The sequence below is a fragment of the Hetaerina americana genome, unplaced genomic scaffold (assembly GCF_022747635.1).
Source record: "Hetaerina americana unplaced genomic scaffold, ioHetAmer1.1.p SCAF_17, whole genome shotgun sequence".
Classification (NCBI taxonomy): Eukaryota; Metazoa; Arthropoda; class Insecta; order Odonata; family Calopterygidae; genus Hetaerina; species Hetaerina americana.
Window position 1 is genome coordinate 8007172 of NW_027286730.1, and position 26027 is coordinate 8033198.

At 42.4% G+C, this 26027-nt stretch overlaps 1 protein-coding gene across 1 annotated transcript in view; it reads right to left on the reverse strand.

Annotated features, from left to right (window-relative positions):
- Positions 1 to 5503: 5503 nt before the first annotated feature.
- The window catches only part of Nlg1 (Neuroligin 1), a 57295-nt gene continuing 36771 nt past the window's right edge, over positions 5504 to 26027 (reverse strand). Inside the window, exons 9-11 of the mRNA XM_071584294.1 lie at positions 24949 to 25709; positions 12807 to 13442; positions 5504 to 7098 (exon numbers count right to left, since the gene is read on the reverse strand). Of these exons, the coding sequence (XP_071440395.1) occupies positions 6550 to 7098; positions 12807 to 13442; positions 24949 to 25709 (1946 nt within the window). The 3' untranslated portion in view covers positions 5504 to 6549. The remainder of the gene's footprint in view (positions 7099 to 12806; positions 13443 to 24948; positions 25710 to 26027) is intronic.

A 26027-nucleotide genomic window follows, 5' to 3' on the forward strand; every position in this document is an offset into this window, starting at 1 on the left:
ATAGTGAAACAGAATGTATCCAAAAGAGATGGAAGGAATATATAGAAGAACTGTATAGTAAAGAACTTAGGCTAGTAAGTTAAGACATAGAAAGGGAATATAAGATGGAAGAAGATAGCTTAGGTCCAGGCATACTCGACGGTGAGATAGAAAGGATTTTAAGAGAAATTAAATCAAATAAGGCCGTGGGCTACTAATATTCCTGCGGAACTACTTAAAGGTTTAGGAAAATGTGGGAGAAAAAGTTTTTATGGGCTACTTCGTAGCATTTGTGTGATATAAATATGACCGGAGGACATTGTCAGATGAATGCTAGCTTCTATTCCAAATAAAGTAAAGATGATTTCATGTGAAAACTACAGAACAATAAGTTTGATTTTCAATACAGCTTAAGTGGATCTCATGACGATCGACAAGAGAATGGAGATCAGGGCAAATAATTACTTCTGGGATGATCAGTTTAAGTTCTTGGAGGGGAGAGGCACGGTGATGCCATTGAAATAATGAGATCGCTAAACAAGTGGAGCATATAATAGAAACAAGACGTATTTGCCTCTTCCGTTGATTTCGAAAGGGCTTTTGATAGAGTGAATTGGGGAAACTAATGAGTATATGAAGTAAGATCTGGTGCTTTCCCGGCGTATTTGATTCGTGAAGGATATTGCGGAACCTAGGAACAGATTTGAGGAAAGGCTAATCTACAACCTGTACATATATGTCTCAGACTGCTCAGATGGAAGTAGATGATGGAGAGTCCGGATGTGCAATGTTAAAAAGAGGTGTAAGGCAGGGTTGTCCATTATCACCTGCGCCCTTCAACGTGTATGTGGAGTATGACATTATAGAGGCATGTGAAGAACTGGAGGAAATAGGAATGGAAGTCGCCTGGGGATTTATTACATCAGGTTTGCTCCTAACCAAGCTTTGTCTGTCAGTCAGCCAAGGGGTTGCAAGTCATGCTGAATGAATTGGAAATTCGCCGCGATAGATATGGGATCAGACTAAATATAAAAAACATGGTTATGCGATTTTACAGGAAGAGAAAGGCCAAGTTAAACGTAAAATAAGAGAGCAATAACTGGAGCAGGTGGAACAATTTAAAAACGTAGAGGATGCGCTCCGAAAGTACCACAATTATTTATTTTAAAGTAATGTATTGAGCACAATTGCACAAATACTTAACGTTATTCATAATACTGTCCTTGGGCCTCAACGATTTTTTCCAGCGCTTCTGCGCCTTGGAAGGCGTCTTCGAGGACCTTTCGCAAGGTCCTAGTAACGGCTGATTGGATCTCTTCTATGAACAGAAAACGGGTTCTTTAGAGGGCTGCCTTAACCTGAGGGAAGAGAAAGAAGTCTCCTGGGGCGACGACAGGACTATATAGAGGTGGGGCAGCGTTGAAACCTGGTGTTTGTCCAGGAACTCGCGAACTCGTAGCGCGTTGTGGCAAGGCGCGTTGTCGTGATGCTGTTGACAGTGAGCGAAGTCTTTTCTCGTCCAGATGATTCTTTTTCGGAGTCTTGCCAGCACATCCACGAAGTAGGCAGCGTTAACTGTCTGTCCTGGAGGAACAAACTCCATTTGGACTACTCCTTTACTGTCGGAAAAACCAATGAGCATTGTTTTTACTTTTGATTTGCCCATTCTTGCCTTTTTGGGATTGGGGAACTGGTCGGTGTGCCACTCAGAGCTTTGGCGTTTTGTTTCTGGGTCGTATTCAAAAACCCAGATTTTATCACCAGTGATGATGGTGTCCAAATAATCAAAGACTGTGATAGAGGGGAGAGTGTTAGGAAAGCGTGTAAGAGGCAGGAATAGAATAGGGATTTTGGACAAAATGAATGAAAAAATAAAGCATGTGGAAATGAAGAAAGGCTTGTTGTAGAGTAGCATGTTTGGTTGTATTTTGTTAGGAGAGACAATGATTGCCTGATGGTTAGATTGTCGTGTTACTTGACACTTCACCGAATTAAACATAGTAGTAGAAGGCTTAGGGTAGGCGACTGACCGCTAAGGTCATTTGCGCCATTAGGATGGATAGGTTAGTGAAGTCCACCTCACCTCCGAACCCATATTTCAAAAGCATTCAATTTATACCTATGATTTTGCTGTAATAAGTGTTTCCAAAATCATGATTTATCATTTCAATGCCAAAACACCATCTCTCGCTTAAATGTTTTCACTCTCATACACCAAATTCCTTACGCTTTCGCACCTTTAGCAGTCTGTTACTATGAGAACCAATCTTCTCAATCAGTCTTACACACAAACTGGATGCTTTCACTGATAATATTTTTCATATTACTCTCTGCATCGCACACCCTCACTTTTGAAGCAAAAGTCTCTCTAAATTTAGCTCACTCTCAAAATCATGCTCTCGTAATCTCAAATACTAATTATTTGATGTTATATATGTCTGTATTTCGGTCGCCATATCAATCTCACATTTGATGTGACTGATGGTTGAGGCCGAGACTTTGTGGAAATCCATTGCGAACAGGAGTTTCAGAAATAACTTTGCAGCTTCCACATAAAATAACTTATTTATTTCCTACTAGTTTCGCTACACTGTAGCATCTCTGATATCTTTCTGAAACTCCTGTTCGCAATGGATTTCCACAAAGTCTCGGCCTCAACCATCAGTCACATCAAATCTGCCAGCACAGCTCTACAGGCCAAGTGGTACAAGAAAGTGACAGTGAAATTCCGTGTCGCCATGGTCAACATATATTTCAACAGTGTATGTGTTTTTCACAACATTATCCCGAATTACGTCAACCTTCGCTGCAGCTCCACTTCCAGATCTGGGAGGCAAGCCCTGAAGATCGCCCAAAGAGCTTGGGTGAGAAAGGAGCTACAATACTGGTACGCGAAACGCAACAACCTAGCGCTCTATCGACATCTTCTCTCCACTGAGTTAGTGCATTCACTACATTGGGTAGAGTGGAATGTGTTCGACGATCGAGTGAGAAAGCTGGCAAGTGAAATAGCCTTCAAGAAACTACAAACCGTAAAGAAGAAGTTAACCAGCCTTCAACAAAGACAACATCGTCCTGAAACAAACAAAAACGTAAGTCCGAAAACCCACCCCATGATCTTCCATGAAAAAGTGAACAACCTCTCGAACCATGTTTTCAAACCTCAAGAAGAAAAACTGTTAGAAAAAGGCCTCAAATACTGCCCTAACATTCCCAATAGAGACAGTGATCTTAAAAACCTAATTGTAGATTGTGAAGTCGCCATTAGAAGTGAACACCACATGATCAAAAACGTGTTCCCTCATAACCTGAGAAAAATTTTAACTACTGAATACGCAACTAAAAGCATCAAACCCTCCCACCAACTGAAATTTGAAACATCCGCAGTAAATTCCTTAAAGAAAACCCTCAGAGAAAACAATATCGTGGTCATTAAAGCTGACAAAGGAAATTCCACAACAATTATGGAACGTGCAACCTACAACGATAAGTGCTTGGACTTTTTTTAAAGAAAATCACATCATAGAAATTAAAGAGGACCCCACAGTGAAATTTCAAAAAGAATGTAGGAAGGCCCTCTCGAACATCAAGGACCTCCTATCAACCTCGGAGAAATACCAAAATTTAGTGATGAATCCAATAGCCCCCAGGTTTTATGGCTTACCGAAAATCCACAAAACATCCGTCCCGGTCCGCCCTGTGATATCATGCATCTCATCTCCCGTACACAAACTGGCTAGGACTATCAAGTGCAAATTCTTGGAATACTCGAAATTTCAAGCCACCCATAGTGTTAAAAACTGCATAGAATTAGCCAACACCTTATCCAAAGTGCAACCACCCAAAAAAGGTCTGTTAGTGTCCTTCGATATAGTGAGTCTCTTCACAAATGTGCCCAAAGTGGAGGCAGTGCAACGAGCAAAGGAGATACTGGAAGAAGCCAAAGCCCCCCCAATCATCATAGAGGATCTCACTCATGAAAGTTTGTGTCAACCAGAACTATTTTTTATTCAATGGTAATTTCTACGAACAACCGGATGGTCTGGCTATGGGTTCCCCTCTGTCCCCACTCCTTGCAGAAATATTTATAGATCACCTAGAAAAGAAACTGTTTAACTGTAAACACCCCCTGTTGAACAAAGTGGAATACTGGTTTCGCTACGTAGACGATATACTGTGCCTATGGACGGGAACCACAAGACAACTTAATAACTTCTTACACCTCCTCAATTCCCTAAACGACAACATTATATTCACACTGGAAGTGCAAGAAAATCAGAAAATTAGTTTCCTCGACCTAACCGTGTCCATTGAAAACGGAAAACATGCCTTTACCATCTTCCGTAAGCCAACCTGCACAGAACAAGTCATACACGCCTCATCTAAACACGCAATAAACCAAAAATTGGCAGCATTTCATAGCATGCTACACAGAGCACTCAGCATACCACTGTCTAACAAAGAACTCACTAAAGAAATATCCCTCATCAAACAAATAGCTATCAATAACGGCTACACTGAGACATTAATTGACACATTATTAGACAAAAAACGAAAAAAGTTAGCCATAAAACAGTTTTACACTCCCCCTCCACCCACCGAAAAAGAAAAATGGCGACGTATTAGATATTTAGGTCCTACCTCCGGAAAAATAGGCAAACTCCTTAAAGACCTTAACATAAGACCGGCATATTACAGTGAAAACAATATGAAGAGCCTGCTCCCCAAAGTGAAGGACTCCACTAACAAGTTGGACGAAAGTGGAGTCTACAGCTTGGAGTGCGCGGACTGCGCGGCATCCTACATAGGACAAACGGGAAGGAGCCTCCGCGTCCGGGCAGCGGAACATCAGCGGGACTTCAGTACCAAAAAAGGGAATTCCCAATTTGCAGCTCACCTCATCAGCGCAGGCCACAACGCAGACTTCACACCAAAGCTACTACACAAAGAGGAGAAAGGAAAGAGGGTGGACATCAAGGAACAATTGGAGATCTTAACCGCCTTAAGGGAGAAGAAAACATTAACAAACGACCACCTCTTTCCCTTCCATTCCCCTCTCCTGGACATTCCACAACTCATCCCTAATGACGCCTACGGCCAATCTACCCCCCTGCGAATAACCGTCCCTCCATAATCCTTCCCTAGCCCCCGCTACTCACAGTCAACCACTCTCACCCACTCTGACCGCCCCCACCCAGGCAGCGCGTCATTTCCCCCCCCCCCACCCACCCAACCCACACCAACTTGGACTAGTATATATATGTGTGAAAAAAGAATATTTTCTTTGTACGTTCCTGAAGATGCTACAGTGTAGCGAAACTAGTAGAAAATAAATAAGTTATTTTATGTGGAAGCTGCAAAGTTATTTTTGAAACTCCTGTTAATCTCACATTTGACAAAAGTTGACATATATATGTAATACATCAACGAATTCATTTCATGGTCTTTGAACTTGCACTTGAAAAGAAGTGATGGGAAACAGTGATAATGAAACATATCATTCATACAAAACAAATTTATTCCATATAAAACCATTACACAATATCATGGCACTAGAGAGGGCTTAGAAACAACAGACAAAAACTTTGATACAAGGCCAAAGAGATTGCATCCTTGGAATTTTTTGAAAAACAAATCTTGCCAAAATGTTTTTTGTTTAGACTAACATAAAATCGACTTAACATAATAACTCATGTTTTTTAACAACGGTCGATCCCATAAATACATTTTCATATTTTTTTTAATATCCAATTTGACGGGTATATTTTAAGGCAACTTAAATATTATTTCATGCAGATGACAATATTGATGGAAGTCCTTAAATGAAGTGAAAATACTCTTGTTACTTCATACGGTCTTTTGTAGGCTATTAAAATTAAATTCTAATTGGGAAAAGGGTTCATTATTATGAAAACCATTTTATGTACAGTGGTAATAAATTATTTCAGTTATCATGTGCATGTATACTAATAAGGAGAATGGGTGAAAGCTTTTAAACTCAAATAAATGGAATACGTGATCTTTTTATTTGTCATTAATCACGTCATATGTCTTAGGTGAAAAATGTGCATTAAGTTTATTATCCCAGGCTAATTAAAGAAATGAAGACAGCTTTGCCATTAAAAATGTCGTTAAAAATACAGTACCTTAAAACTTCTAATTGGGACATTCATCCGTTTCACGAAGGCACTTAAGAAATTCATGCCAGAATAAATATATCACTGGTCTCCAGTGTGATTTATTGAAACTATACTGCACCTTATTACAACCTCAAATTCCATTTTAAGTAGTCGTCATAGGAACTATGGATGATGCTTTTTGTAACCGCATCTCAGTTGATTCAATTAGTTGAAAACAGGTGTCGTAATAACTGCGAGACTGCCTGTCAGTGACTCGTTTATTCGTTAAAACACCTCGAAATCACGTGGAAAATATTAGAATTCTCAAATATCAAATTCGATTCAACAAATTTGACATTGTAAATTCTCTGGGCACATTAGAGATCCGTGGAATACCTCTCACTCGTAATTCCTTGATCTACGTGTATCTTCTTCATTCAGAAGGCAGCCCTCAAGCAGCCTTGCCAGCTGCCTGAGCACCCTTCTTCGCCTGTCTTTTTGCGGTCCCGGTCCCACCGCCCCGGCCTCCCGTACCTACCTTTGTCTCGACAGACCTCTTGCCCGTTCCAACGTTACCCGACGGAGGGCATTCTGCCGGAGTCGGGGACGATGCCCCAAGGTCGACGACGGGGGTCGCTCGCACCGGCCGCTCCGCAGATGTTTTCTTGGATATTGTGGGTTTGATGATCACCTTGGGCTCCACCTTGCCTCCGCCACTTCCACGCCTCCCCGTCGTCCGGTCACTGTGGTTGCGGCGGAGGGTTGAAGAGACCCTCGGGGGTGGCGGAGGTGGCACTCTCCCAGCCGGCGTTTGCGTCTGGCAGTCCGCCTTCGGGACGGACACAGTAGTTGGGGTGACGGGTGTAGATGCGGAAGCCGCATGGGTGGGCACAATGGCAAGTTGTGATGGCGGAGGCAGCGAACGCCTCTTAACTGAGCTTGATGAGGCCACCGAAGGTGGAGAGGGGACCGTTTGGAAAGGGGCGAGGTCAGGCAGCACCTATGGTCAAAGAGGGGAAAAATCAACAAATACTCAAACACGACCGAAATGCCATTAAAGGGATAATAATTTTAAAGGGATTTACAAGGGATAAGGCATACTGGCAACACGTATGCACAAAACAAAATCAAGGAAATGATCGGCTGGGCCCTAAAATGTAAGGAGTGACATTTTTCTTCTTAAGTAATTGTTGTACTTCTTCCCTTGCAATTGTTATTACTTCAGGGCGTTTTTGAATTTAACCCATCGAAAAATAGATTGATTTTATAATAACTGGAACAGAAAATTATTGAAATTCATAATGGATTCTGGATATACCACTTTGTGGGAAATATTCTTTGTGGAAACAACTACTAGCTCGTGGATATTATCGTATGTGAGATATGCACACTCGCGGAGAAAATTCTCTCCCCATTCTACGGTCAACTCATATTACGCATTAATTTAAAAGAAATGATACTTATCGCGGGTGATGGGGGCCACCAATCGACTTTAAGCTTACCAATCAATTCAAATCTCGGAGCCGAAATCTGTGACCAGCTTTTCCTCCCTTAAGTGACTTCGACGAGGTTGTTCAAATAACAATTCAAATAAAGCAGGACGATAAACCAGCTTAGGAGTCACCTAAGACACTTAAAACTTCAAACACTGAGGGATTTCGCTTATTTTAACAATAATGAACCCGATCACATTGAAAGTGCACAAGTACTCTGCGTTTAGTTGTATTTCAGCGGAAGGCATATGTACCGGTGGCAAAATCCACATCGCCCAGGGGAACTATATCTTTTCAGTGCTTTCAGATGTAAACAGTGCCGATTCGATGCTGTAACAGACAGATCCATGGTATTACAGCAATTATTCAAATTTAATAAGTAGATGTTAACAAATTGGTGGCGGTAATGATGTTTCAACGACAGTGATGTAGGATTCTGTTTTACATGGGATAAACATTTTCCTTGCCGGCGACTTATGTACAGATTTGATGACGATATGGATGTAATAATTACCATAAATATCAATTATGATCCTATGACCATGACACTATCCCTCCGAATAGCCACTCTACTGGGATCAGATGAGCGGAGTCAACTCAAGGGAATAAACAAAAAAATATAAAGCAATTTTTAGGGTGATTCCACCCCTTAAACTATCTGGAATGAAATGCGCAAACCCTTTCACTTCGTCAAGTTTGAAGTCAATTGAAGTGATGAATATATTACTTGGCAGATTCACATAACGTCAATTAAATTTTATTTGAATTGATTTATAATTCAAAACAATCGCCTTTGCTTCAAATGTCTAAAGTTATATCTAATTTAAAATTATTTAGAAGATGTTTAGAGTAATTGTGTGTGCCTATTTGAGGTGACACAATAGGAATAGGTATAAAGTTCTTTCGCCTACCAATCCGTAAGGAGAAAGAACTTCCTTTGGATTTTTTCGTAAATTGAGTCAACGTAAATATTACGGACGAGCCTCTCCGTAAACGATGTGATCTTTAGGGTTGTGCCATTTACTGCAGTACATCCTTACGGATTTTTTGTCAAAATTTCAATTAGTCTAACATTCATTTACGTTCTGCATAAGGCAGAAAGTAGAATATTTACTATGACTAAACGATTCATATGATGAAAATAGTCTAAATAAAAAAATAGTTTCTTTTAATTCATTTTTGTACGTCGACCGAAGATTTGTAGGGTCAGAAGCATATGGTAGTATTAGGCAGGAGATGTCATGCAGAAAAGTATAACGAACAGGCAAGCAGTGGAAGATCTGACAGAAGCAGTGGACCCACCTTATTCATTACCCATAGCACATAACCTCTTTCCTCGAGTATGACTTTAAATCCTTGCCTTGGATGCCAAGGGAGGAATGCAGAGGGTGGGGTGGGGTGATCCCTATTGTTGGCTGACGTAACTTCACCCGTAATAATTTGCTATACCCCATGTCTACATTCCCAAATCCACGAAACTTATATCTCCAATCAGGTCACTCCCTTGCTCTATTTCTGTAACTCCCTCCCTTCAACCTCTAACCATATCTCATTCACAAATTCCTTTCCCTAAATTTATATAGAGCCACCGCCTAGCATTAATTGCATTTTTCTAACAATAACAATATTCACCGGAACATGCCACATTCCACAGCCTCCTTCCGTCGATTACTTCGACCAAACCTTCCTTTTCATTCTTCCCACCTTATCTATACTCTCACTCCCTCCACATCGCATAACTCATTCCCTGCTTCCCCATTCCTTCCAGTCTCTCCCCCATTCCTCTCTCGAAAATCCAGTCCCTCTCCATCCCATCTCTCCTCCCTCCCCATATTCCTTCCTTCACTCCAACCCTCCCACTCCAATCCCCTCCCGCCCCATCACATCACTTCAATCCCCATTACTCCATCCTCATTCCTTACTCACTATGCCTGTCATCACAAAACCACCTCCCTTTTCATGCCCTCCCTCACTCATTCCCCGTCCTTTCTTCCCTCCACATTTTATCCGAACTTTCTCATTCCTCCACACCTCTCGACCCGGGCATATCCTCTCCTCCGTCCCCTCCCTCCCACCATCTCTTAACCCACCCTAACCACCTTTCTCACTTCCCTTCCTAACCCTCCCCATTACTCCCTTCCTCTAACACCATTTCCTCCCTCCACCCGCATACCTCCCAGCCCATCCTGTTTGTTACTCCCACCTCATCTCATTCGTCCCTCCTTCCCCATCCAAAATATCCCCTCTCTCCGGTAACTTTCATTCCTCCCACTTTATCCCCATCAGTTAACCTCCATCCCCCAATTCCATCCAATACCTCCCTCGCTTCTTAAGCCTCTCATTCTTCTTTTATTCTCACTTATTACTCCCATTCAACCCTTCCATGTCATCCCCCAATCCAACTTCATCCCATCCATCCTATCCCATCACCATACTCCCCTTTCTCCCCTCCTATACATCCGATATCTCCCCCTGTGTCTATCACATCTATCCCTCCCTCTCCGTTTGATCTCTCCCTTTCATTTATCCCTCCCTCGCTCCTGATCCCTACTACACTATGCAATACCTCCCCGCCGGACCCTCCTTGCCATCCCAAGCCCATCCCTTCCCCCCTTATCATGCCTATCTGTCACCATCCCTGCCCGTCTCCAGCCATTCCTATCCCTACCTACCTCTTTTACTTCCCCGTTACCCTTCCCTAATGAACATCCTTTCCCATATTCCCTCCCTCTCATCCTTCCTCCCTACCTTCCCATTCTTCACCTTTTAATTCTTCCATGAAATCATCTTCCTTCTTTCTATTCGTGTACCTCTTTCTCCCTCCACCTACCAATCCCTTTCTCGATCCCAATCCCCAACCCATCCAATCCCATTCCTTCCCAACCTTTCTTCTCCTGCTGCATATCCCTCCCTCGTTTCCCCTTTTCATTTCTTCTTCTTAATACAATTATTCCCCCATCAACGACCCCATCCCTCCCGTTGCACCTCCTTCCCAATACCACTCTCTCAAATTATATACACTCTTTTTAGCCCCTCCCATAATTCCCTTCCCATCCAATTTCATCGGGGATATGGAGAGGGATGAAGAAATAACCCCTTCCCTTACTTCCTTCATATCTTCAACAATCCTATCCTTCTCCATCCTATTCCGACTACATCACTTTTTCTCGCTCCTTTAGTCACATCCAATCCCATCCCTTCCTCTCTCTTGATCCCCTTCCCAAATAACACTCCTCCCCTTCCTTTCTTCCATATTATCTATTCCGTCACTCACTCCTTTTCTGTCACCCCTACCATCCATTCTTCCTCATCCCTTGCCCCTCTCAAACCCTCCCTCCAGCACCAAACTATGACTCCTTCCATCGCCATCCCATCCTCCCTTTGTTTTTACATGCATACATTTCTGCATTTCTCCCGAAAACTTCCCCTCCCCTTGCTCCTTCCCCATCTCCCTCTTTCCTTTCTCCCTCATCATTACTTCCCTCCTACCTTTCCCAGCGTCCATTCCAACTTCCATTCCCATTTCCTCCCTTCAGTTTTCCTATCCCCATCCCATACACACATCCCTCTCTTCTACCACACCAAATCGCCTCTTGGCCATCCAATCCCATCCCTCCCTCCACATCCCTATCCCCTTATTCCTTATATTTCCCTTCAATTACAATCCTTACATTCCACACTAATAAATCCAATCCCTATTTTAATTTTTCCATTCACCTGTAGCCTACCATACCTATCACATTCAAGCTTCCATCGCTTCTTACCACCTTCCCTCTCCGTCCCATGCTAACCGTCACATTCCTCCCTGCTTCCTCACCTCAGCCCATCCCCATCCACACCTACTCATCCCTCGATCTCCTTTCCATTTGTCCCTTGCAGCCTCCCCCTAACCATTTCACTCCTCCATGACCATCAATGCCTCCCTCCCTTAGCATCAAATCACATTCTTACCAATCCATACCCCTTCCGCATCTCGTCTAAACCCATTCCCATCCCTTCTTTTCCATTCCCAACAGCCCTTCTTACTTCCTCTTCCTCAACATTACATATCTACCTACTCCACTCATCACCTCCCCCATCCCTCCCAACTATTTCATTCCCTCACCATTTATCCTCCTTCCCCAACTCGTGACATCTCAATCAATATGTATCGCAATCCTATCTTCCTCTCCATTATATACCTCCTTCCCTCCTATCCCTACTTTCCTCCCCCTCTCTTTCCCGTCCCTTCCCCCTTCCCACTCTACTCATCCCTTTCCCTTTCTCCAGGCCACTCCCTTCCATCCCTTCTTACTTCCCTCCAACTTTCCCTATCTCCCATCCAACTCCTTCCAACCTATCTTTCATCCGATGATACCTTTCCTTCCTCCCCATCCCACATCATCCTTTATCCCCATCCCTCCTACCCTTGCCATCCGTCCACCCTCACCATCCTTCCGTCCGATTCACTATTTTCTTATCCCTCGCCATCCCTATTCCATCTATACGACTTATCCCCTCCCTTATCTCTATCTACTACTTCTCTCCATATCCTGTCCCTACATCGGCCCCCATCTCATCTCTCCTTCGCCTTTCCTCCCTCCAATCTCCTCTCCTATCCCATCCGTGCCTCCCGGTACCTCCTCCCTTCTTATCCCTCGCTCCTTATTCCTCGCTTCTTCCCCATCCTTCCTCCCTCCCATTTTTATTCCCCTCTCCGTCCCCCTCTCCCTGCCGCCACCTACCAATCCCTCTCACCCTCCATTCCTTCCCATCCTTTCCTCTCCTCCTGCATATCCCTTCCTCGTTAGTACTACCCTCCCTCCTATTTCATTCCTCCCCTTTCTCCCGCTATCGTTCCGTCGCTCCCTTTCTTTTCATTTCATCACTTCCTCCCTGCATTTCTTTAACCTACCTTCCTTCCTCCAACTCCGCAATCCATTCCCATGTCCTTCCTCTCTCCTTCTCTATATAACCCTTCCTCTCTCCCCATCCCATACCTCCTCTCTCCCACCAATCCAATAACTGCTTCCATCCATTCCTCACCCTCCCATTTTTTTCCTTCCCAATCCATTTCTCCTCTCTCCCTCCCCATTCCAATCCTATTCCATCCTACGTCCCCGTTCCATAAGTCCCCATTGCCCTATACCCTAGGTCCTTCATATCCGTCTTCCACCCATGCCAATTGCTATGGCAAAAGGGGTATTTTAACACATATGGCGACTTAAATAATGACCTTAGGATAATTCCTCTTCTTAATGTTTCTCAAGGTCGCCTCTGGCCCCTCTAACAATGGTTGATCTGCTCGTTCATCTCTGCATGTGACGTTAATATCAATGTCACCAACTCCCGACCATGGAGCGTTGATATCCTTCGCCACTACCGCTTCACTGTCGGGGACCGCAAATGTGGACAGCGGTGGTTGCGGGCGGACCGTCGAAGCCACTGCCTTCCCTGGTACTACCACGACCACGTCTTCTGGTGCGAGTGCCACAGTGACCGCATCGTCGTCCGGTAGCGTCTGCGTGGAGTCCGACACTTTGGTAACAGTCTCTGGAGCGTCGATTATACCGGAGGTGGCATCCACGGCGACCGATATCTTCTTGCTCCCGCTGCTACCACCACTAGCTTTTTTCTTCTTCGCCTTTCTCAACGTGGAGGCGGAGGACACCTTGTCCTCCGACATTGGGGTCTGCGGTGACGGAGTGGGGTTTGGTAGTAGCACTGGCTCTAGGCCGTTTATCTGGTCTTCCATGGTCACGGCTGGCAGTGAGGACGGAGCGATGATAACTTCACCTTCTGTAGTTTTCTTCCTCCGTAAGAACCTTGGAGAATATCTCTGCACCACGTCGTGCGCTATCCACTCCCTCACCTGAAGAAAATATCAGAAATATGCTTTGTAACAAATATGGCGACTTAAATGATACCTAAAGCTGCGCTAGCGACAGCAATGATAATTGCTCACCAATGCCAGTTAGGTCGAAGGTTAGGAGCCAGAAGAAAGGTAGTCCGTACAGCGGTGTTTCTCAAAGAGTTGGTATTTAGTTGAATTAGTAGGTCAAAAGAGGGCAATTTACATTTAATTGTACCAAAAAAGCATAAAATAAAACAAGCAAAATATAATTTATTTAAGTTAACAAACTCCTTGATATGAGGGTGGCTATAAATATCTTGAGCCTTAACAACACTTAAATGCTTTAGAGTACACTGACGTTTCCATCTGAAAGTTTCACCCATTTCACGCTAACTACGTTAGGCGGCTTCAAAGACGTCTAATCCCAATAGGGCAGGGATTGAGTGAAGGTGTCAGGTTAAAAACACTATTGAGGAAGGCCACAATTATTAATCCTAGGATTTTTATAATAAGGAATATAGGGAAAATGAGGACTCGGCCCCATCGGCCGTGCGCCATACCCGCTCGTCTTCTCACGGAAACCTTGCAAAACAAAACGGTCAGAATAAACGCAGAAGACGACCTAATCAGTAGAGTAAGATAAATTGAGGACAGGAAAATAAGAGAATTTAAGCTAGAGATTGAAATAGGAAACAAAATATATTAGTTTATCTGGGAGGTACGCTATAGTGATAATTATAGCGTAACACAGGGTTAGTGTAAAAAGTATCGAGAAAAGTTTCGGAAAAATAGTTTTTTTCAGATATTGCTACAATGCCTAAAAATTCTTCATCGTCCCTTGAGCGTTGGCACAATTTTACCAGCGGCTTTTCCGCGACTCGAGGAGTTCAGAACATGAGCGCGAGCGAAGGAATGCCATAATAATGAATGAAAAAGTTTGGAAGAAGCGAAGTTAACATGGAGAAATAAACGGATAAAAAATTACAAGTGGAGGTGAAAGCAGAACCTATTAACTTCATTATTGCCCATGCCACCAGGCTTATATCTATAAATATATATCTACCGCCATATAAAATACCACACAAGCCGTCGTAAGGACGTGTGACAATGCGTAGAGGGTCACCAGCCTTTCTACGTACATACATTCACTCTATTTCTTCATTAACCTGGCACTCCGTGATCCACCCAAAAGAGCGTGGATAGGGGGCGACAGACTGGCATGCAGGTTTGTTGCATATAATATATGCAACATGCCTGCATATTTTTTAAGGTAATCTACCGGTTAAGGCAGGTTTTTGAATGGACACAGCTACCAAACAAATATTTTATTACTCCTAACAAAACACAAAATCCATCATCCTACTCTATATCAGGTCTATTTTCCTGCCTTCATCTCTAAGTACTTTCTTCCTCCCTTCATCCCGTCCAACATCCCTATCTTGTTCCTTCCCTTTCCTCTTTTGCCCAACATTCTACCCTCTATCACAGTCTTCAACATCCCAGTGCCGGTCAACACCCCCTTCATCCACTTTTCCTGCCTCCATAGGATTGCTCCCAACAAACCCCTCTCTTCGCCCACCATACCAAGTACTTCCTCATTTGTTTTCTTCTCTGTCCATTTTACCTTCTCCATTCTTCTCCACACCCACATTTCAAAAGCCTCCAATCTACGTCTATCCTCCTGCTTCAATGACCACGTTTCCGCTCCGTACATAGCTACGCTCCATATCAAAGTTTTTACGAGTCTTTTCTTAACATCCTTACTCAAAGTCCCTGTCATCAACTCCGTCCTTCTTGTGAAAGCCTCTTTGCCTAGCGCAATTCTTCGCCTTACGTCCCTACTACTTTGACCGTGTTGGTCCAAAACACTACCCAGATACGTAAACTGTTCCACTTGCTCTATTTTTTGCCCACCTATTTTAATGTTAAGCTTGGCCTTTTTCTTCCTAGAAAATCGCATAACCTTTGTTTTATTAATATTGATTCTCATCCCATACCTGTCGCACTGAATTTCCAATTCACTCAGCAATGCTTACAGCCCCTTGGCTGACTGACAAACTAAAGCTTGGTCATCAGCAAACCTGACTGATTTTACGAATTTTCCGCCCACCTTCATTCCTACCTCCAGTTCTTCCCATGCCTCTTTGATCATTTCCTCTGCATACAGGTTGAACAGCAACGGTGATAATGGGCAACCCTGCCTTACACCCCTTCCTAACACTGCCCATCCTGACTCCCCGTTTCCCACCCGCACCTGAGCAGTCTGAGACATGTACAGGTTGCGGATTAGCCTCCTTTCCCTCTTATCTATTCCTATTTTCTGCAGAATACTCATTAGTTTTTCCCAATTCACTCTATTAAACGCTTTTTCGAAATCTACGAAACAGGCAAATACCTCCTGGTTGTGTTCTATATTCCTCTCGATTAATAATCTCATTACTGCAATGGTATCACGCGTACCTCTCCCCTTCCTGAACCCAAACTGATCATCCCCTAAGTAATCATTTTCCCTACTCTCTATCCTTTTGTTTATGATCCTGAGAACAACTTTAGCTGCGTGGGATATCAAACTAATTGTCCTATAGTCCTCACATGATGTAGCCTTGACCTTTTTCGGAATAGGAACTAAAACTAATCTCACGAAGTCTTCCGGCCAGATTCCCTCCTCATAAATACTACGGATCAGCCCAAATAGCCTCTTCCTCCCACATTTTCATAAGCATTTTAAAAGTTCTACCCTCACGAGGGTGCCTAATTATATCTCTAATGTCGCATACCACACACTTTATATCTTTGTAATAAGGTTGGCGATGCATAGTCAATAGGGTATACGATCATTTAAAGGTTGTAATCACGGGTGTTCCTGGAGGATCAGCTTTTGATGGTGAAGATGGTTTGGAATGTGACAGTAGGCGAAGGAGGTTGGAAAGATAGAGAAAGGCGAGTTAGAAGGTGGTGGTGGTTAAGGAAAGAAAGATGTGGATGAGGTTTAGGTACGAGGAATGACCGTGGAACGGATGCAATTCTGCTCTATAGGAGATGGCTTAATTGTAACCAAAACGTACCTAAATATGACTTGGTAAGCATTTAAAATGCCAGGTGACTTAAGAAAGGTATCAGTTAGATTATTATGTTTAGACACAGATTTAGGAACAGCGAGATCGATTCCAATATTTTTAATGGAAACGCTTACTCTGATTACAAATTATTAGTTATGAATTGCAGCACCCGATTCAAAATGATAAGGCAGAGGTTTAGGAAATGGAATATAGAAGAATAACTGGATTAACAAAAAGATATATCAGCAGGCGGTAGAGAAATCATGCCTAAGGGAAAGGAATTGAGCAGTGCCTAGAAAAAATGGGAATACCATTATATCAAAAATCGGGTTTAAGAAAGCTGCAAAAGGAACTATAGATACTGTTAATAGGGTATTGGCAAGATAACTAAAGATTACGAAAATGATGATGAGAAAGATAATTGAGAGAGAGAAATGGAATAATACAATAAATATAGAAAAGAATATAGTAAATACAGAGTTAGCAGAAGGAATAAAAAGAGTTTAATAATAAATTCAGACGTAACAAATAGAGAAAAAGAAGCCTGGCGGAAGACTCGGTGCAAGGGTATGGAGAGTTTGCAGAGGAAGGGTGTAAATGGTGCGCTGTGCAGCAAGGTTAAATATTCATCGGGAAGTAAGAAGGGTAGATCTATGCTAACAGTTAGATATAAGGCGGGTAAGGGTGGACACAGGAAAGATTAAGAGAGATGGGCGGAATATAAAGATGAACTGTATGGTAAAGAACTTAGGCCAGCAAGGCACAGAAAAGAATATGACGTAGATGAAGATAGCTAAGGTCCAGGTGTACTCGACGATGAGATAAAAAGTGCATTAAAGGTAATAAAATAAACTAAGTCTGTTTAGGTTGATAACATTCCTGCGGAATTACTTGAAGGTCTAAAAAAATGCTGGAGGAAGAGTCTTCATGGACTAATTTGTAGCATTTATAAGAAAGTAATCTCGCTGAAATACTTTGAGAGATTAGTGTTAGTTGCCATTTTAAAAGAGGTAAAGGCTACATAGTGTGAGGACTACAGAGTGATACATTAAATTTCACACGCTGCAAAAAGGTTTCTCAGAATCAACAAAGGGATGCGGAACTGAGCAAATGATTGCTAAAGAGGTGAACAGTTTAGGATTAGGAAGAAACACGTGATGCCATTGTGTTAACAAGATAATTAATAAAAAGGAATATAGAATAAAATCAGAACATATTTGCCTGTTTTATAAAGTTTAGAGAAGGCGTTCGACTGATGAACTGGTAAAAATTATGAATTTACGAGTAGTATAGCATAAAATAGGACTATATTTGATGTATATGAGGCAAATCCGCAACATTTACGTCTCAGACTACGAAAGTGGGACGGAGAGTATGGATGGGCAGTGTTAGGAATACGAGTAAGACAGGGTTGTCCATTATCACATGTGCTGTACTATATGTGGAGGAAATGATTAAAGAATCATAGGAAGAACTGAATAAAGGAATGAAGGTCGACGGGGAGTTTATTAATTCAATTAGGTTTGCTGATGACCATATTTTAGTCTGTCAGTTAGCCAAGGAGTTGCAAGCAATGCTGAATTAATTTAAAATTCATTGCGATAGGTATGGGATTGGAGCAAGTATAAATAAAACAAAGGTTATGCGATTCTACAGAAAGGTTCTTTTTTTGGTCAGTCTATTTCAAAGATCAGTCTGTATAGTTCATCTTCTTCAACCTTCTTTACACTATCATTAGAAAAATCTCCAATCCACTCCTACCATCTTTCTTCAATGAATATTTTTTCATGCTTTAAAAAAAAACGTTCCACATTATAGTTTTGATGAGCTGTTCCCAAAACTTTATACTCTGCTATAGTGACCCTTCTATCTGGTCACTGAAGAGACCCTCTTCTATGCTATTTCATCTATATCATATTATATTTCTATAAAATAACCTTGCGGTTTTCTATAAAATAACCTATTGTGGTTTTTACCGTATAGTTCCTCTGATTATCCCCCCCCCCCAATTGCTCTTGAATTTCACATAGTTCAAAAACCAATTTTCCTGATTTACCTGTTTGAAACGATTTTTCCTACTTATTTTCCGACATTGTTTTATCTTTTTTTTAAATCGTGTATAGCGCACCAATGTTACCCTTTTTATGCAAACTTTCCAAGTCCTCGCACTGGGTTTTAATATCCTGTGTTTGACATGTTCCCATTTTTTCTCTAGAGAATTCAGCTCTCTTTCGTTCTAATTTCTGTACGACCTTTTTTTTGCTCCGCCCTAGTCGTTCAAACAATGACCAAGTTCGTCGATTTTGCTTTTATTTCACTATAAATATTCACTCCGTTTATTAAGCCAACTACATTTCCTCCAGCCTCTTTTTAATTAATATTTTTGCAACTCCTCGTTGGTTCTCGCGCCCTCCGTTGTATTATATTCTATAACTAAATCCTCGCTAACCTTCCATCTCATCTCACAACCCTAATCATTTAGGCTTCTATTTATCCCTCGCTCGCACTATCTCATTTTTTTGTTCTCAATATTGTGTTGACATTCTAAGTACGCGCCTTGTTATATAATCAAGTCAAATAGTCGTTCTTATACAAATTCCGAAGAAACTGCGGGAAATGCCGCAACAGTAACTTTTAACGGAGTCATCCGCTAATGTGCATTTCAATGCAACAACTTCAGAGTGTAAAAATCATTCGCCTTGATTGGGACTCGAACCCAGATCCCTCGATATCCGGTCGAGTGCTTTAGCCACTTAAGCTACCGAGGCGTCCTCTTAAACTCTGAAATTTTGGGGCTTTTAAAGGAACTAGATGTTGTGACGAAATACCGTACATACAATGTCACATGCATTCGTAGTCGTGCGCGAGGCGCCACTGTCCACGAGGTTAAAGCCAACTTTAAACACTTATGGTGTTCATACTTTGACAAAATTTTCAGAGTTTAAGAGGACGCCTCGGTAGCTTAAGTGGCTAAAGCACTCGACCGGATATTGAGGCATCTGGGTTCGAGTCCCAGTCAAGGCGAATGATTTTTACACTCTGAAGTTGTTGCAGTCGTTCCTATTATTATATAAGCACTTATCTCATCAACAATTTGTCAAAGAAAAAGACTATTGTAATTTTCTTTAATTTAATTGGTCCGAGACAGAAAAAATGTGCACGCATTGTTTTCCCGAATCATTCACATAATTCATTAGACATTACATACGTATTGGTACAATATTCATTGGTTTTCATTAAAAACAACTTTTCAACATACGATACCAAAAGCCGAAAAATTGGAGACGGTTACGATGTAAAAATTGATGATTCACTCATTAAATATTTTCGTCACCATGATATCCTCACTTCTTATAGGTTTATCATAATTTAAGGAAAAAAAATTACATTTGAACATTCATATTATCATATCTTGATGCTGATAATAAATGATGAAATTGATAGACATGCACATTTTGTTCCCACATATTACTTTCATTAATTAATTTAATTCGTGATATAAATATATATCCATCCATTTTGTCAGTAAATTGATTTCGACAGTGATTGAGATAATAGTATTTAATGACAGCCAGACTTTCTTATCCACATCATCGTAAGTTAATAGTCTTACAGAAACAACTTTGGCATCGTTTGGGTTTAGGAATATTATGGTAGTTTTTCACTCATGGTTCAACAAACTTTATCGCTTACATACCATATCAACATGCATGGACATAATCTGCTACTGCTTCATCAATTGATATTTTTAACTAACTTAGTGAGTAATTGATTTGTGGAACATTTTAAATTGCAACGGCTACCCCTGAAGTAATAATAGATCATAATCAATGAACTACGAGGGTCATCCGGAAAGTAGTACCCGTTCGTGAAATAAAGACACAAAAGTAAATATTAACAAACATAAAAAACTTTATTTGAAAGAGGATACTTTAAACTACTTCTCAACATAATCTCCAAGCAAATTAAGGCATTTGTCATAACGTGTGACAAGTTTCTGTATTCCTGCTGCATAGTCCTTCGCCGCCAGCTCATTGAGATACGCGAGGGACCCATCTTGCACAAATTTTTGCATAATGCAGATGGTGTTTAACAATTTCATGAACAATTGTTCGAGAAACATTGGGAAAATGCTCACAGATGTCATCAATTGTGACGCGCCGATCGTTCCTCACGAATTCGTCAACTGAGCTCACCAGTTGGTCTGTAATGACAGACGGTCTCCCCGAACGCTCATCGTCGTGTGTGTTCCCCCTCCCCATGTTGAAGTTGCGACACCACCGCCGAACAGACGACTCGTCCATTACATTGTCTCCATACACCTCCTTTAATTGGCGATGAATATCACATGGGCGAACGTTTCTTGCATTGAGGAATTTAATCACTGCCCTCACTTCACAACTGGCGGCGTTCTCAATTTTTTTAAACATTGTAAACAATCACAGAAACAACACAGGCAATGCTAGCGTCACGCAACTTGGCTCAGAGAAGGCAGACAAGCCACTGAAGCTATCTGACCTCGTCCAGCGGCTACTCGCGTCGTCAGCACTTCATGCGGCACGAACGGGTACTACTTTCCGGATGACCCTCGTATTTCCCATATAGACGTTCCACTTTAAGGTACAAAAATTTAAATTATTTAAAGAACAATACCCTCCCCGGACTATAACCTTGACGTGGAGGAAGGGCTTGTGCGTTCCGATGACCCCTAGAGCTGTGCTGGCGGGAGTAATAAAAATTGCTCCTGGTGGGGTCACCCATGCCAGATAGGTCGAAGGTTAGGAGCCAGACGAAAGGTAGTCCACAAGGCGTCTGTTCCTCAGTGGGGCGGCTGCAATGGCGTCTGACCCCAGTGGGGCGGCCAGTAAGTGATGGTGTCACGTTAAAAACACTATTGAGGAAGGCAACGGGAAACCACCTCAATTATCATTCCCAAGAAAAATATGATGGACAATAGAGATATTTTGAGTCCTGGCAACCACGGGGCTCGGCCCAATCGGCCGTGTGTCGTGCCCGGCAGCGGGGGAGCCAAGGCTTCCGCGGTCGTCATCCCACGAAACCCTTGCAAGGGAAAACCAGCACCAGCAGGACAGAAGACTCGGAAGAAAAAGACCACATTAGTTAGAATAGGAACATGGAGTGTCAGGACAATGATTAGGACAGGGAAACTGGAGAATGTTAAGCGAGAGATGGAAAGGGGAAATATAGATATTTTAGGTCTATGCGAGGTGAGATGGAAAGATAGCAGGGATTACTGGAGTGATAAGTATAGAATAATATACAGCGGTGGGGACGAGAGTCGACGAGGGGTTGCCATAGTATTAAATGAAGAGGTAGCTAAAGCGTAGTCAACATAGAGCAGGTAACGGATAGAATACTACTAGTGGAGATAAAAGCAGAACCGACGAACTTAGTTATTATTCAGGTATACATGCCACCGAGCAACCATAAGGAAGAAGAGGTCGATAGGATATACGATCAGTTAGAGGACATGATCGCGTGCGTTCCTGCACGGAAACATTTGATAGTGATGGGGGATTGGAATGCGACGGTAGGCGAAGGAAGAGATGTTGATGAGGTGGGTGACTACGGTTTAGGCACGAGGAATGTCCGCGGGGAGAAAGCAGTTGAGTTCTGCAGGAAACAGGGCTTAGTCGTCACCAACACTTGGTTTAGACACCACAAAAGACGAAGGTATACATGGAAAATGCCAGGTGACTCAGGAAGATATCAGCTAGATTATATCCAGGTTAGACACAGGTTTAGGAACAGTGTGATAAATTCCCACAGCTTCCCGGGGGCGGATGCGGACTCAGACCACAATTTAGTTGTTATGAAATGTAGCGTACGTTTCAAAAAGATAAGGCACGGGCGGCGAGTTCAAAATGGAATGTAGAAGCATTAAATGGGTTGAAAAGGAAGGACTACAAGCAGGCGGTAGAGAAAATCATGGAGGATGATAAAGGGCTTAGTACTATCGAAGAAAAATGGGAAATGATAAAGAAAGGGTTGTCTAAAGCTGAAAAACACACTATTGGAAGCGTAAACGCTAAAAGGACTAGGAAACCATTGATCACGGATGAGATGATTACAAAGATGGATGAGCGGCGAAAATGGAAGAATATAAATACAGAATTGGGCAAAATGAAGTGCAAAGAAATGAACAATAAATTGAGGCGGGCAACAAATAAAGCAAAAGAAGCATGGTAGAAGACGCAGTGCGAGGATATGGAAAGTCTGCAGAGGAAGGGTGAAATCGGTGCGCTGTACAGCAAAGTTAAATCGTTATCGGGAAGTAAGAAAGGAAGAGCTATGCTAACAGTTAGAGATAAGGCGGGTAAGGTTGACGCAGTAAAGATCCAAGAGAGATGGAAGGAGTATATAGAAGAACTGTATAGTAAAGAACTCAGACCAACAAAGTTAGACATTGAAAAAGAAAATGACGTAGAGGAGGACAGCTTAGGTCCAGGCATACTAGACTATGAGATAGAAAGGGCATTAAGGGAGATGAAACTAAATAAGGCCGTGGGGGTGGATAACATTCCCGTGGAACTTTTAAAATGCTTAGGAAAATGTGGGAGGAAGAGGCTATTTGGGCTGATCCGTAGTATTTATGAGGAGGGAATCTGGCCGGAAGACTTCGTGAGATTAGTTTTAGTTCCTATTCCGAAAAAGGTCAAGGCTACATCATGTGAGGACTATAGGACAATTAGTTTGATATCCCACGCAGCTAAAGTTGTTCTCAGGATCATAAACAAAAGGATAGAGAGTAGGGCAAATGATTACTTAGGGGATGATCAGTTTGGGTTCAAGAAGGGGAGAGGTACGCGTGATACCATTGCAGTAATGAGATTATTAATCGAGAGGAATATAGAACACAACCAGGATGTATTTGCCTGTTTCGTAGATTTCGAAAAAGCGTTTGATAGAGTGAATTGGGATAAACTAATGAGTATTCTGCAGAAAATAGGAATAGATAAGAGGGAAAGGAGGCTAATCCGCAACCTGTACATGTCTCAGACTGCTAAGGTGCGGGTTGGAAACGGGGAGTCAGGATGGGCAGTGTTAGGAAGGGGTGTAAGGCAGGGTTGCCCATTATCACCGTTGCTGTTCAACCTGTATGCAGAGGAAATGATCAAAGAGGCATGGGAAGAACTGGAGGTAGGAATGAAGGTGGGCGGAAAATTCGTAAAATCAGTCAGGTTTGCTGATGACCAAGCTTTAGTTTGTCAGTCAGCCAAGGGGCTGTAAGCATTGCTGAGTGAATTGGAAATTCAGTGCGACAGGTATGGGATGAGAATCAATATTAATAAAACAAAGGTTATGCGATTTTCTAGGAAGAAAAAGGCCAAGCTTAACATTAAAATAGGTGGGCAAAAAATAGAGCAAGTGGAACAGTTTACGTATCTGGGTAGTGTTTTGGACCAACACGGTCAAAGTAGTAGGGACGTAAGGCGAAGAATTGCGCTAGGCAAAGAGGCTTTCACAAGAAGGACGGAGTTGATGACAGGGACTTTGAGTAAGGATGTTAAGAAAAGACTCGTAAAAACTTTGATATGGAGCGTAGCTATGTACGGCGCGGAAACGTGGTCATTGAAGCAGGAGGATAGACGTAGACTGGAGGCTTTTGAAATGTGGGTGTGGAGAAGAATGGAGAAGGTGAAATGGACAGTGATGAAAACAAATGAGGAAGTACTTGGTATGGTGGGCGAAGAGAGAGGTTTGTTGGGAGCAATCCTATGGAGGCAGGAAAAGTGGATGAAGGGGGTGTTGACCGGCAGTGGGATGTTGAAGACTGTGATAGAGGGTAGAATTTTGGGCAAAAGAGGAAAGGGAAGGAACAGGATAGGGATGTTGAACGGGATGAAGGGAGGAAGAAAGTACTCAGAGATTAAGAGGGACCTGATATAGAGTAGGATGATGGATTTTGTGTTTTGTTAGGAGTAATTAAATATTTATTTGGTAGTTGTTTCCATCCAAAAACCTACCTTAACCGGTAGATTACCTGAAAAAAAAGAACAATATCATTTATGACCACTTTTTATCGAAAGGCCCTCGTATAGTGGAATGTTGAAGGAGGCGGTAACATGACTCTGTGTGCTAGAGAAAGAAAGAGACTGGGATAATTAATATTGTCCTCTACGTTATCAACAAATGATGAAGGGATTATTTAGCAGGTAAAATAAAGTCCGTAGAGTACCCATAGTATAAAAATTATCAGGTATTATCTGGAGTCATTTCTTCTACAAACAGATTATCTTGAAAAATAAGCATTTCGTCCCAATTATTCATACTATATGAAACCATTTCCTTCGAAGCAAATTCCCTCAAAGAGAAACATTTGGAAAAGCTCAGGCAGGTGGACAGAACAATAGAAATAAATTTATTAAATACAGTAAAATAAATTTTATAAAATTGAACTTTCAAATACCTACTGTTGGGCTAATAAGTTTATTCTCCCTTACTTTGGTATGGGGGTCCATGGTGCTCGCGCTGCACTGCCTCGCCAGCCACCGCCTCCTCCGCTGGACCTCGGCCTCCGCGTCATCTTCCTCGTCCTCCTCGCCACGGTGCATCTTCTTCTTGCCGTCCTCGCCCTTTCCACCACCTCCGAGTCTCCTCAGGGCACCCAGTAGGGGCGTCGCCGTTGACCGGCCTTTGCCCTGCTTCTCTGCCGACGGCGCAGAGCCCACCGTCTTCTCGTCGGCTAGCCCCGCCACGTCCGGCCGGCCCCCGGCCCTTCTAGGCGCCAGTAGCCGCCGGATCTTGTCTCGTTGATAATATAGGCCAGCGAAGACGCATAGGTTGACGGCGAGGAAGCACGCACCCACGATCACGATGAGGTTGAACGTGGACGAATCGGAGATTCCGGCCGTCACCGTTTCCTTAGCCTCTGGGGCGATAGTGGTCTCCTCATCCATACCGGGGCGGTGCTTCTCATACATATTCGGACCGGTGGGGAACGAATCAGGGGTGTCTGGGGGTAAAATCCAAGGAGGTCGGTGTCTTGGGGGAGGGATGAAGGAAGGCGGAAACTCAGGAGGGTCCCAGATAGGGCCGTCGTCGTTATTTGAGGGTTTGGGGAATGGCTTCGGTTTTCCGCCGGGATACATGGGTTCCGTGTCAACCCTAATGAAGTTAGGATCGGATATCAATTGAGGGATTTCTCTGTTCCAAAAGTCCGTCGCCCGGCGGCGATAGTGGCGCCCAATAGATGGAGGAATACCTGAAATTAAAATTTTAACATTGGTAAAAATATTGTTTCAATGAGTGATAGTTTCAAAAATCTAATTAAAAATTCATTTTCGTGATACCAATTTGATAAAATCGATTGTTCTTGGCAAAGTTACAGCAATTAAATTTTACTTTTTTTTTTGGATTCTTGATTCAAAAAAATTGTATTTGTATTTGTGTATGCAAAGGTTTTCCATTTTAACAGCTAATTTTTATTCATTAAACCATGAATATGAACCATGAAAAGACTTCATTATTTAGTAAGTAAATACTTTTTACTGCCTTCGGTATTATTCATCAGTAAAAATAG